Source organism: Leuresthes tenuis, unplaced genomic scaffold, assembly GCF_036924035.1.
Source record: "Leuresthes tenuis unplaced genomic scaffold, fLeuTen1.0.hap1 SCAF_15, whole genome shotgun sequence".
Lineage (NCBI taxonomy): Eukaryota > Metazoa > Chordata > Actinopteri > Atheriniformes > Atherinopsidae > Leuresthes > Leuresthes tenuis.
This window is the reverse complement of record NW_027325369.1, coordinates 3,240,771-3,254,441: the sequence shown is the minus strand read 5'-3', so window position 1 is coordinate 3,254,441 and position 13,671 is coordinate 3,240,771. Positions and strand designations below refer to the sequence as shown.

The window sequence follows — 13,671 nt, the reverse complement described above, 5'->3', positions numbered from 1 at the left end:
CCTCTGGGAGGAAACTTTAGAGATAACAAATTATGAAAGGTTGGGAACATTTACAGAGAAATGTTTACAGGCTGCTGGGTTTAACTTCCCTCTGAACTGTTGATGGTCAAATGACTTGGAGATAGATATTCCTAAGACTGGAGACGCGGACCGATTCAAAGTGAATGGGTAGCTGTGTCTAAACTTTTGACTGGTACTATACTAGTCCTCGATACATAGCACACTCTACACTATCTGTTCTGACCTAATTAATTCATATAGAACAGAAAACGTAACATCTGGCAGAAAGTGCACATCATCTTCCTTTACTATTAACTCTCTTATACTTTTTTATGGATGCTCCCTGCTGCAACTAAATGTGGGGCAGAATAGTTTTGACATGAAATCGGGCGTAAAGTGAACAAAATCGCTAGTCAGAAGTACTAACAAGTTCCAAAGATTAATTTGTTTGATCTTTTTTTCCATCACTGAACCGTTAATCTAACGTTGGTAAAAACTTTATAAATGTTTCAAAAGAGCAACGGAGGTAGGAAGAAGCCAGAGAGATGATACTGAAAAGGTAAGATGCGATGTATTTGCAACAAATAATCAATGTCCAACGTGTCCAATGTAAAAAAAACAACACTTTTTTTTTTTTACTATTTAGTCAACCAATATATTTATATTCATTACTGTGCTTTATTTTCTATCCTATTTAAAAATGATAACATGATAAAGTGAAAAAATATAAAGTGTGCATCAAACAAACTGGAAGGGCATAATCCCCAGCAAAACCGGTGCCAAGATTAATTTAGCAATTTTAAAGAAATGAAATCAGTATTTGCAGCTATAATTCTATGACTTCTGTCCACACCTCCCCACCAAGTTTCATGAAATATGGACTTTGGGATTTTTGTGCAATCATGCTGACAGACAAACAGATGGACAATGAAAATGCAACCTTTGCAAACGCAGAGGAACATCTGACAAATGTTTTGCTACCTGCTGATACAACAACGTGGCAGTACTTCTCAGTCCTGTAGTATTATGCTGCTTTGCAAAGTCTTAGGGGAGTTCAGTTTCTCTCTTTAGTAGTGCTGCGTATCGTCAGAATTCAATAACCAGCAGGCACAAATTGCAAACGTTAGAAATGTGTTTAATCAAGGTTTCAGGAGTGACAGTGAATATTTCATTTGTGTCTGCGTGACTCACAGCCTCACTGAACAGTCATTTTTTCTGCTTTTACAATGTTAGTTCTGTATTCTTTTCTGTTTGTGCTAACATGAAAGATCTCCCACGACCTCTGCATCAAGTTTCCTCATCTCATTCCTCGAGTTTCTTTCCTCCATCAACGGCTGATCTTGTAAACCACATCGCCGACCTGAAGGATCCCCGTCTTCTTCACAATCTGCAACTGCCCAAACAGCGGCTCCTTTTTGTAGATGTGATTCTCAGACGGTTTGCACAGGCGATAGCTGTCAAAGATCAGGAGATGTCATATAATATGTTCGAATGAAACACATGCAGCTTTGTTATCATCTACTTATAGATATTAAAGGCCATTACTGGAAGAAATACTGGAACTAAGGCAAGAAGAAACTACAGCAAAGAAGCAAAAAGAAACCAAAATATTCAGCGATGGGAAAAATAAAAATACACCGACTGTAAATAAGACATTTTTTTCCAAGAGAACTCCATTAATACTACATATCGAACCTATTTACAGGTCTCAGAGAGTACTGCAGTAAGTGACAAAGTAAAATTTACAAGGTCAATTAAGGTTGCAAAGAGAGATGATCATTTAGGCAGTAGGAGAATAGGGAAGCTACTGTATTCTACTATTTACTTGTTACAAGTCAGCTTTGCCAATGTGTGTCCGTTAAATGGGGTTTTATTGTAATGTCTGAAGACAGCCCAGTAAACCTAATCTCACGATCTTTTAAAGTGGCTTTGCTAAATCTGTTTCAGGAAAGGCTTCCTCTGTTTGGGTTGACAAGATAAGATGTGTGTTTCTGAACATAGTGATCATTATCCCTTGCTTCTCTGTCTTCAGTGCGCTCTGGTCTGTTTTTTTAGTCTGCTTTGACCTGACAACACAAGTTACAACTAAATGTACCAAGGACACCTCCCCTATAGTTAGAATGTTACCTTTTCAGTGTTTCCAGAGGCTCTTTCCTGCTGATTACACCCGTCTCTGGATCAACTGTGGTAAAAATACATCTGGCGACAACAAAGGTTTACAGGTTAATTTGCATCCACTCAGGTAACATTGTAACATTTAATTTCTGTTCCTGGAATTGAGTCCTGGATCCCAGCATCTGCTTTCAACTCACTGTTGTTGGTAAATTAAGCAATTCTGCCTCTCATTAAAATCTGTGTGAAGCATCAACTGTGTTACCTTCCACATGACATTACATGCTGCAGTCGCACGTTGCCAATCTGGACCTCTTCCCATGAATCCTGGAAAAGCAAAGCAGTTGGCGATAAATTTAGTCCACGCTGTTCACACTGAAAAGGGCGAGGTATTAGTCATGAGTATAGAAGCAAATGATGATGATTCAGTCAGGAGGGAAAATTAAACAAAACCTAATGGCCTATAGTTTACAGGAACATTGGAGCTGTTATTTTTGAGCGCCTGTGTGGTTTATATTTAATTTTACATTACAGACTGTTGCCTTTTCTTTGTTTCTTTGTTTGACTTAAATTTCTAATTGTGCAGCCAACTGAAGGAATCAGACTGAAAGATAAATTCAAACGACATTTTCCATGTTGGGAAAGGCTGTCAACACACCTCATCATAGGGTTCGCAGTCACTTATCACAATGCTTGGACGGAAACGCTCCACCGTGACGGCCTTCTCTAACTTGCTGCTGAGATCCTTAACAGAAGCTTCAGACAGCAGCATCACAGGTGCAACATCTGAGTATGCCACCATCTGGAGAAATGTTTGAAACACTGCATGAGGATAATCACATTTTCACTGGAGATGCTGTATGTCTAAACTTAAAATATGAAGGTTTAAAAAACTACCTCATGTTGTGGGAAAAGTGGCTCGCAGTCAGCTGACCTCCTGCCCTTCATCTGGGGTTCAAAGTGCACCAAGCGAAAGGTTTTCTCTTCCCCAAGAAAGCTTCCAAGCCAGCTCGACACTTTGTCGCCACAGTCCCTGCCCTGAACGTCAACTCCAAACACTCTGTTTGACAATAAGAAACTGTTAAAAGTCTTAAAGGAGGAATTGAAGAGAGGTATTAAAGTGTTGAGAGCAGAAGCGTGTACTCAGTTTAAATCCATCTGAAAGTCTACTGTTACTGTTACAATTCTCTTCTGGCAGAAAATAAATCCCCAAACATTGAGAAAAATAATGAAATTGTTCAGAATAATTTCAAAAGAAAACAGTGGTTCCAGGGACAAGAGGCTGAGGTATGCCAAATGACACAAGAAGTGGGGTCAAGTCGAATAGTCAAAAAAAAAGCTCAACCTTTTCTTTGACCTCGTGAAAAAAGTCTTGGAGTTAAGTGTAAGATGGTAGGAAGAATCCTTAAGGATTTAGGGAAACAACCACGCTTACACTAAGCTGTGATACAGGTCTGCAGCACTGAAACTGCAAATGTTCAATAAATATATATGTTGTTCGATGAAAATGATGTAATTTATATGAAATAATCTGGAATATTACTTCATTATCAAAGTTCATAACTGAAGAAGGAAAAACTTTTTAAAAAGCTAAATACTTAGACTTTTGTGACGGACTACTTATGTGATTGAGCATCACTATAAAAGCTGCAGTCGCAAGGAATTTAGGGATGGAATTACCATCTTTCTCTCATAAAGGATGGTTCATTGTGTCCTATGCAAAAGGAGATTATTAAGGAAGGATTGGAGCTCCTTCCCTCCTTCCACATTTTGAGAATTCAAACTGTTCTTACCTTGGCTGCTACTTAGATACTTCTGGGTCATTTTACACAGTTAGGAAGGTTCATAAGCAAATTTGACTATCCGACCAGACCCCTGGACTGCAAATCAGTGCCAACGAGAGGCAGATCCTCCCAGAGTCCGGACCTCAACATTATTGAAGCAGTGTGGGATCATCTGACAGAGAACGGAACAAAAGGCAGCCAACATCCAAAGAAGAGCTTTGGGATGTCCTTCAAGAAGCCTGGAGAACTATTCCTGAAGACTCCTTAAAGAAATGACAGAAAGCTTGTCTCAGAGGGTTCAGGCTGTGCCAGAATAAATGTGTTTTTTTTTTTTTTTGCCTTATATATTGTTTTTCCATCCATGCATCTATTTCCTCCTTTTTCTTTTTCAGAAATAAAGAAATGTGGGGTGGCTCAAGACCAAAATTCTAACCAAGCAAGAAGTTACTGCAAGAAATTGTCTCTGGGTATTCAATAAGAAAAGACTGTGGAGTTACAACGATATCAATGTAAAACCTGCAGTTGAGGATGGGGTTGCCCGGCTGCTTGAGAGGGAACTTCAACTCTTCCATGTTTGGGCCGTTCAAACAAACTTGACCTTCCTCGCAGGTTAAAGACACCAACACCAGACGGGGCTCCTGTCTGCCCGTCACCATGTGACCGTCATCAGTCACCACCAACCAGTGTCTGCAAACACAACATGTGGACATACCTGGTTTCATTCCAGCATCTGGCCACTATACCTGAACTCTGAACTCCTACAGACCTGAGTAAGAGGAAAGAGAACAAAAACTACCAATACAGCATTAATGTCATCATCAGACAATCTCTGAATAACCTGCAAGGTTGCACTCTGCATCGAGTCCTCATAAAGCCCGTACAAAGTGTTACGCAGCCACCGGATGTAATCTCAGCAACAGAGGGTAGTGAGCTATTATTGTGGAACAAAAGCGAACCTTTAGTGATGAGTAACTCAACATGTTAGACCTGTGTCCATTATCAGCTTTACTCTGAACACAAAATACTGTAACTAACAGGAATCTGTGTTTGTGAGGGGATAGTCTTCACAACAACTGCAAACATCTGGGGTTTGTTTTGCAGTGGATTGTATGTGTACATGTTGCAGTATTTTAGAGCAGTGATCAAGGAGTAGAAGTAGGCTACTTGCTGAGGTTGTCTAGGCATGTTTGTGTGGCATTTCAGCAGCACAGAACGTTATGTTCATGTGTCAGTAAATATATGGCAGCTGTTAGTCGCACTCTGAACCTCCGCGGACAGGAATGCTTCGTGCGCAACACTCACCGATCGTGCAGATCGCCAAACTTCAGCCCCATTTTCTGGCATTCTGCGAGAGCCACAGATACCGCTTTCCCGGACTTGAGAGGGTGAATGAGGATCTGCGACACTACGCCCACACGAACGGCTTTTTCTGGCTTCCACGTGTATTTATAGCCAAGGACGACTCCCAGAAGTGCAGCTCCGGCTCCGCCGACCAGAAGAGCTGCTTTCTTATTCTGTGCCAACGCGTTCACAACCTGTTCCCTCAGATTCATTTTGGAGCAACCGCAGAGTTTCTTTGGACGATGAACTTTTGCGAAAGAGGCAGTGGCCTCTGCGTGTGACGTTCGCTGACACTCAGGCAATAGCAGTATGCTCCAAAGAGTTTCAAGTTAAATAAATAAAAATAGAAATACATAAAAAAAAGACATTATAACCGCATATTGCTGTTCGACATATATTAACATATTAAAGCATCCATGGTCTCTCCTGGTGCAGCTTTTAGTTGTTGTTGTGTTTAAAATAAAATAAAAAACTGTTAAATTGCCCCATGACTGTTACATTTAAGAACGGCTTCAGAACGCATTAGTATCATTTAAGTTTTTTAATCTGATAATTGAGCCTCCATTCAGATTGTTTGGAGTCTTATTGGTTTCCAGTTTATGAAAACCTCTGCCATACAGCATTACTGGTCCAACCATCGATACTGTTCATGCACCACCAAATACAGTTTGGTTTTTCTCACGTTCTCAGTCCTATTTCTTCCTATTTATAGTATCTAGTAGCCAACGGTTGCAGCTATTTTTCAGGAGCAATTGCACTCCAAAGCAAATAACTTAATGGCAGTAAAGGAGTCCCCTGGCATCATCATCAAGCCAAAGGTTTGTCTTTTTAAAAATACATTAAAAGAATAATATGATATAAAAAATAAAGAGATGATTACCCATCACAAACACACACAAGTGCACTTTCAGTCCAAAATATACATAGGCATATATATACATTTGTATATAAGAAATAAATCATTAGTTTGAACCTTCCCAGAGTTTTTCCTGAAAAACTCATGAAAAGGTGATGTAATGTCATAGCTGACCTTCTGAGTGGAACTATTTTTGTCTTTGACATAGATACTCAGGTCTGTGGCCAAAGTAGAAAACAGCAGATGCTCCAGCCATGGGGGGTCAATACAGGGATTTGTCAAATGGATACTCCTTCTGTTGCTTCTCTGTGCTCCACCTCTAATGGCTGCAGGCGGATTCACAGGCATGGGCCCAGGTGTCACAATCTGGTTCGATGTTGCAGTGGCAAACAAATTTTAATAAAGAGATACATTCCTAATTGCCCTTATCAACTGACACATTAACGAGATAATTATGTTCTCAGCTCACACTGTTTGATTGGTATTTTCATATATTTATAGGACTTCAATAGTTAACTTCTGTTTTTTATACTTACTTTGTTACTCTTCCTTCCAAAATTGGAGGATTGCTTCCTACAAAGATGATATGAAAACACTAAATCTTTTGAATAGTAGTTGGAGCTTTGCGTTAATCTTTGCCAATACTAAGAACAGAATCTAAAAACATTTGGAAATGTTTCCCACTGATTTATGTGGAATCGTGGTGACCTCTGTCTCTCCTGTGTGTGACTAGATTAACAAAAATAATGAAACACTTCAGTGAAATATATGTTGTCAAGAACTACTGTATAACACAGCTTGTGTAAGTGCCAAATGATTTGCGAGAAATTATCCTGGTCAGAACGTATGTGGCGCTAACTGTAAAGGAAAGTTTCTTCAAGCCAAAAGCTGAACTTTAACCCTATAACTTGTACTTTTCACATGCATGCTGTATATAAAGCAAATGGTTTTAGTGTTCCAGTAAAAGTTCAAACATCAACAGCCATTCCAAATAACACTATGTCCTGTTTTAAGCATTTCATTTTGTGTCCCAGTTTGTTGTGCCATATGATAAGGCGTTGGATATAACACATATAGATACTGCCACAAGATACACTGCCACACTTTGGCTCGTGACTAACCTGCTGTAAGTTGTCCGGAACTGGACCTCAGTCAGAATTCCTAGGGGGAAACCATCTGGACAAAACGGTCATTTCTATACATTCAGCAGGCTTTTCTCACATGTCAATAAACAGCATGGAGATGGTAAAATGACATCCTCACAGCTTACACTTGTACTTCTATCTTATGCAGAGAGTCATTTCAGATCAAAATGATTTCTGTCTGGTAACTTTTCAATCAGGGCATTCAAAGAAGCAACAGTCAAACTCTTAAAGTCTTTTATTGGATAAAATATCGGTATTTTTTATATTTTTCTGAGGATATTCTTTTCCATACCTGGATAAAACAGTACAACATTCTACAAATGTGATGTGTGGGGTTTGTATTGTCAGACAAGTTCATAGTCTCAACTGTAGCCGTGGCAAGAAGATTTCAAGTAAACAAAAGTGTTCAAGAGCTATCTTGCTGTCTCTTTTGTTTTCAGATAGTCCTTTCAAAGCAAAAAACGGAGGAGCATGTTTATGTTGGTGCAACATGACATCATCTATAACCAAACAGCAGTCTTTTCATAAATATACACACATAACAAGCTGTTGCTTTCTGAGTTAAAGAATTGTAACCGTCATTATTTTCCTACCATCATGTGTAAATGTGTATTTCTATCCACCACAGCAGGTTCATTTCTTTGTTTCTCTACACAAGATCTGTTTCTGAAGAGACGCCAGAAAATATCACATTTGCACAAATGATTTGCACCTACAGCAAGAGGGTTCCAGGTTCAATCCCTGCCTGGGGCCTTTCTGTGTGGAGTTTGCATGTTCTCCCCGTGTATGCGTGGGTTCTCTCCGGGTACTCCGGCTTCCTCCCACCATCCAAAAACATGCATGTCAGGTTAATTGGTGACTCCAAATTGTCCGTAGGAGTGAGTATGAGTGTGCATGGTTGTTTGTCTCGTTTGTCCCTATGTGGCCCTGCGATGGACTGGCGACCTGTCCAGGGTGTACCCCGCCTTTCGCCCGATGACTGCTGGGATAGGCTCCAGCCCACCCGCTACCCGATTAACGGACTGTCGGTATAGAAAATGGATGCATTTGCACCTATTTTTATGTGGCAAGTGGACAGGATTTAAAATATCCTTGCAAAAAAAGGGTTATGTGTCCTAGACACACGATAATATCTGTTTATGCTGGATACTTAATAAAAAATATTGCTGTTTATTTACTAGTGCCTACATCTCCCTCATGACTCATGCATTTGTGCTTCAGGTTGTGATTTCCTGCATTCCCCAGAATGGCTTGTAACTATGAGAGGGCACAGGTACAAACTGGATGATAAGGATTGGAGAAAGAAAAGACCTTTAATCAAAAAACAATTGGGAAATTTTCAGTTGAGAAACTCTTTTTTTTTGCTCACTGCAAATTTGATAGAAGTATTTGATATTTTCCTTAGTAATATGTTGGAAAATGAATATCACTGAGTTTTTTAACAGTTCAGTATGATACCTTGGGTTGTCAAAAGCAAGCATTTTCAATCTGACTGAACAGTACGCCATGATATTTGGTTGATTAATTCCTAATAAAAAACAACTTTATTGTTTTCAGGTAAACTGATGCGGATGTTGGTGTAATTCCACCTCACTACTGATGCATTCTTTAAATATTTTAAATGCAAATTGAATCAGTGAGCAGTTCTCTGTTTTCATTAATAATGATTTTTTTAAAAACCTGTTTAAACTGCTGGAAGTAAACTAAACATGACTACTCCTCGTGTCACCTGCAGAAAAATACAACTTAAATATGCACCTAAACATATCCAGACATACGTGAAATTATAGCTGAAAATGGACTTTTCCTTTTCCATCAATTACCCTGACTCAGTCTATTGTGCCACGATTGCCTGTGATTGACAACCAACTTATCCATCAAACCAACACGGTAACCCCCCCTCCCATCTGTCACTCCAGACTGCTACTAAAATAGTGCAGTTTGCATTTCCTGTTGGATACATATGTGATTTGCACAGCTTTGTGCACTTCAATCTGAATAGCTGATGCGTTTTGTTGGTCAGTCAGTCTGGAGAAAAACAAAGAAGACTCATAACTGGAAAGTGTCACAGTGTCTGTCCACATCTCCAAACCGTGGCAGTGTTGCAGTCCATTGTTAGTTGTGAAATGACAGTTCCAAACCTATTATTTTGTGTAGGGCAGCATTCATGCGATATCACAGGAAGTTTGATCAATAGAATTCTTAGTAGGGAAACAAGTAAGGAAAATGTCATTGAAATCTTTTTTAAGCTTTATTGTAAAACATGTTGCAGACCTATTACAGGTTTAGATCGAGTTGGTTAGAGCTCTGTAAAAAAAATGTACTCAAAAGTCAGGAAGAGGTTAGCTTCGCGGGACTCAAAGTTGAGGGAAATAGTTTGCCTGGCTCTGTCCAAAGACAACAAAACCAGCCTACCACCACTTCTGAAGTTCAGCAGTTAACACATATATTTTTATTCAATTTGTGCTAAAAAAAATGTACAAATAGTGGCAGAACCACCATACCAGAGAATATTTTTGGCCTGGTGCATAAACAGCTTGAAGAAATAATCTTTCACAACTGGATGCTTTCACACTTTTTGTGCTGATTACACAAAGGGGACATAATGTGTTAATTAGTGAGCCTTAGAGGTGCTTGTGAGTTTTTTTTTTAAACTTTGAACACAAGCAGCTTGGTTGTTTCTACTGCCTTTGGCTATGGATTCCTGTTTTACATGGTCTTTTAATCTAACTCTCGGCAAGAAAGCTAATAAATGTATGCCTTGAAATATCACACATGCATGTTTATCAGTCATTTTTAGAGGTGCTTGGGGAGGTATTTTGGATCTCTGGACAATGCCAGACTCAATGTTTTTATTTCCTCTAAACACTGGCAATGTAAATGCCAGCTGAATTTCCTAAATGTTGGACTGCTCCTTCGTTAGTGCAACAACTGTGTCACATAAGGACATGGAAAGGTTGTGTGTACACAAGCTCAGTTAGAAAACCTTGTGAAGCGTAATAATACCTTCTCTGATTTCTGGACTGGACAGTGTCATTTTTTTTTTTAAAGCATTGCTTTTTGTGTTTGCTTAATAAATCCAGCTAAGTGTGTTATGGTCATTACTGGTGAGTTGCTACTTGTGACTATTTGCTAATAAAGTTTTCAGGATATGTCATCATGATTTTTACTCATCCACTTGTCACATTACATAATGTGTTGCTGAGGCACTGGTAATTTGAGCAGAGAGGACTGGAAGTCACAATAACAGGGGCAGCTACTCCTGTGACTCACGTGAAGTTATTGTTATGCATCAGCTTGATCACACATCCCACAATCGTGACTCGTTTAAATTAGTTTTTAGGGGTAACATAAGGCAAGCCAGCCACAAATACTCAGATTAGAAATGTAAACAGGATAAAAATGAAAAAAACATAAAGACATATGCGGAATGCAGGGATAAGAAGTTTCAGTTTTACCGTCATTGCTCAGTTGACTCCACCTGTTCTGCATCTGCTCGGCTTTTCCTCCAAATTGTGTGCACTGTACACCACATGCACTGCAGCATGTTGATGTGTAGTGACCCACATGACATCCAACACTCCAACCTGAATCCTCTAAGCACGCAGGAACCCTCAAATGAAAACACTGCAGGCTGTTCTTCCTCAGTTACATATTTGTGTAAGACTTTGCTGTTTACAGTGAGTTATACTGTTGAAATGCTGGAATTGTAGCACCACAAATATTTACTTGCAGCCATGATTTTGTTATGAGGGCTACCGAGTATCTGTTGTCCTCTCGGCAGTATTAGATGTGCTGTACCGAGAGCTATTGTGCTGAAAAGCTAAACAGAACTCCGTCTCTTAAACACTCTGAAGGGAGAAAGAATGTGTAGGCCTGTTGTTATGGAGCTTATGCTTGTGCACTGACGTGGACTGCAAACGCAGCCTGTTGATCCAGGCTCCACGTAGTGAGGACAGTCACTGTTCTGCTGCAAGTAGGCATCAGAGAATGTCAACTCCTGAGGGATCATGGTGGAGCCCTGGAGCTTCTCCTTGCTCCTGTACCACAAGCAGGAACATATAGTTTGGAAATGCAGCACCTCAGTGTAGGCACCTTTTAAATCTTTAGTCTTTGTGGTGTCATCTGCTACAGGTGTAGAGGAAGTTGAGGTTGAGAGCGGCAGCAGGCGAGCCACCTCTCCTCTGGGCTTATTGACAGACAACAAGGCTTTCTGCTTGGCGTCTCGTCGCTCATCCTCAGTGTTCATAGTCAGGAAGCGAAGCACAACCAGGTTTAGGAACGCTCCAATCACCGTCAGGCCCATGAGGATGTAAACAAAGCAGAAAGCCACATACCGAGGATCGTTCTGCAGGGCATCATCCTTCTGCAGGGCCACGTAATCTCCAAACCCGATAGTGGTGAGCGTAATAAAGCAGTAGTAGAAGGCATGGAGGAAGCTCCATCCTTCGCAGTGGGAGAATGCCATGGCCCCCACACACAGGGTGCTCATGCAAGAGAAGAAGCCCACCGTCACCATGTTTGCCATTGAGACCTCAGTCTGACGCATTCCGAGGCACTTCTTGGCTTGGTGCAGCAGGTATCTGACGAAGGTGTTGATCCGCTCACCCAGACTCTGGAACATGACCAGGGTCAGCGGGATCCCCAGCAGGGCGTAGAACATGCAGAACACTTTCCCTGAGTCGGTGCTGGGCGCTGCATGGCCATAACCTGAGCGAGAGCACGTCACACATTTACACCTCTGTGCACATGATGTCATAAAGTGTTTGTCTGTGTTTCTTTTCTCACCTGCGCTAAGTCCTGTGTAGTGACATGAAACTTCATTTAAAAGCAAAGCAACACACACAGACACACCCAACAATTCCTCCCAAGATGTCAATTTCTGATTTAAGTAATTAGATAGGGAATGCCATTTCAGTCAATTTCCAAAAGTGCAAAAAGTTTTCCAGATCAGATCTAGATGTGTCTGCCATATGGCTTTTTAGCTTGCCGGTCATATGTCTTCAGCACCTTTACACTACATCCTAATGTGAACGGTTACACCAGTTACAGAAACGTGTCTCTGGACATGAACAGAATATGTTTTTGTGCCACTTTCATATTGTTAGTGGCATATAGCTGTCCCCCCCCCCCGCCCCCCCCCCCCCAAACACACACACACACACACACTTCCATTATTGGTTCATTTCCACCTCTCCCATACATTTTCATGCAATAGATGTAAATAAAAATTAACCAAAAAGTATACTGCAAGTACAAAAAAAGTCCCCTAGTATTGCATTAAAAGAGAAAAATGGTAGTTACATTTATTAGTTAATTGATATATTAATTAATTAATTGTTTTATTTTCTTAATTTTTTTTATCCTATAGACACATAAAATCATTTCAGGGGTTTATTAATTTGTTTGACATTGTCTAAAATAGCATTCCTCATTCATTCATTAGTTGATAGTTAGATATTTCGATGATAGTTTTAGTTTTACCCCTCACACTTGGGCCAAGGGGATAAACATGGTATTTTCCAACTGATCAGTTATCTTTGATCTTTGTAAACTTGATTCACTTTGTTTCTCAAAGACTTCACATATGTTTGATGAACAGAACCTCCACCCCCCACCAAAAAAACGTGACAAAAGGAGACAAAGGTGATACAAATTCCAAACATCCTGACTGCGGGCGACCGCCTTTTAATGAAATGCAAAGCATCACTTTACGTGTTAAAGAAACAACTGCTGCTCACCTATTGTCGTGATCACAGTGATGGCGAAGTAGAAGGACCCAGCGAATTTCCATTGGACTCCAGCTTTGTGAGGTTTGAGCTGCAAAACGACGAGCTCCATCTCCTCAAAGTTGTCTTTGGTCAAGTTATATTTGCGCATGAGTTCGTACTTTCTGGCATCGAGCTTCCTCTTGTGACTTTTTTCCTGTTTCGACTCCAGGGTCTCGAAGACGGCCGCTCCCACAACCAGGTAGGTGAGGATGCTGATGATGAGGGCGAGCGTCCTGGCGTTTTGTCGCTTCATGATACCAGTGAGGAGAAAATGGATCGCATGTGGGAGCTGAGGCACTCTGCGACCTTCCTCTGACGGACTTCGGATCCAACAGAGGGGACTTTTGGAGACGGAGCTGTTCTTTCAGCACCACCCCCACATCACAGTTGGGTTGCTACTGTAGGCTATTTGGACTATTTATCACCGATTTATATTTAGATTTCGCAGAAAAGACACACAGGGCAATCCCACAGACTTTCAAGAGGCGGCTTCTCGGAGTAGCTGCTCAGAACAAGCGCTCACCTCTCTGGAGTTTTTGCACACACTCACACACACGGGCTAAGTGTCTGAGGCCAACATGAACAGTTTGTCTGATTGGAGAAGGGATTCACAAGAAATTTGTCACACTGACGAATATGATTTGGTATATGATTCACGTGAT

General features: G+C 40.6%; 2 protein-coding genes across 3 annotated transcripts; both read right to left on the bottom strand.

The window, feature by feature from the left end:
* Positions 1–1,119: 1,119 nt before the first annotated feature.
* marc1 (mitochondrial amidoxime reducing component 1) lies at positions 1,120–5,501 on the bottom strand. 2 transcript variants are annotated; one of them, XM_072365541.1, is made up of 7 exons: positions 5,199–5,501; positions 4,413–4,583; positions 3,010–3,172; positions 2,771–2,914; positions 2,378–2,487; positions 2,128–2,199; positions 1,120–1,454 (listed from the first exon to the last, which is right to left on the bottom strand). In XM_072365541.1, the coding sequence occupies exons 1-7, from the start codon at positions 5,447–5,449 to the stop codon at positions 1,328–1,330; spliced, it is 1,038 nt and encodes a 345-aa protein (XP_072221642.1). In that variant the 5' UTR covers positions 5,450–5,501; the 3' UTR covers positions 1,120–1,327. The 2 variants fall into 2 exon arrangements, with proteins under 2 accessions (XP_072221642.1, XP_072221643.1); XM_072365542.1 differs by having other exon boundaries at positions 2,378–2,439; positions 5,199–5,500.
* Positions 5,502–8,621: 3,120 nt separating this feature from the next.
* Positions 8,622–13,604, bottom strand: kcnk3b (potassium channel, subfamily K, member 3b). The gene is made up of 2 exons (XM_072365775.1): positions 12,980–13,604; positions 8,622–11,948 (listed from the first exon to the last, which is right to left on the bottom strand). The coding sequence occupies exons 1-2, from the start codon at positions 13,260–13,262 to the stop codon at positions 11,062–11,064; spliced, it is 1,170 nt and encodes a 389-aa protein (XP_072221876.1). The 5' UTR covers positions 13,263–13,604; the 3' UTR covers positions 8,622–11,061.
* Between the last annotated feature and the right edge of the window lie 67 nt (positions 13,605–13,671).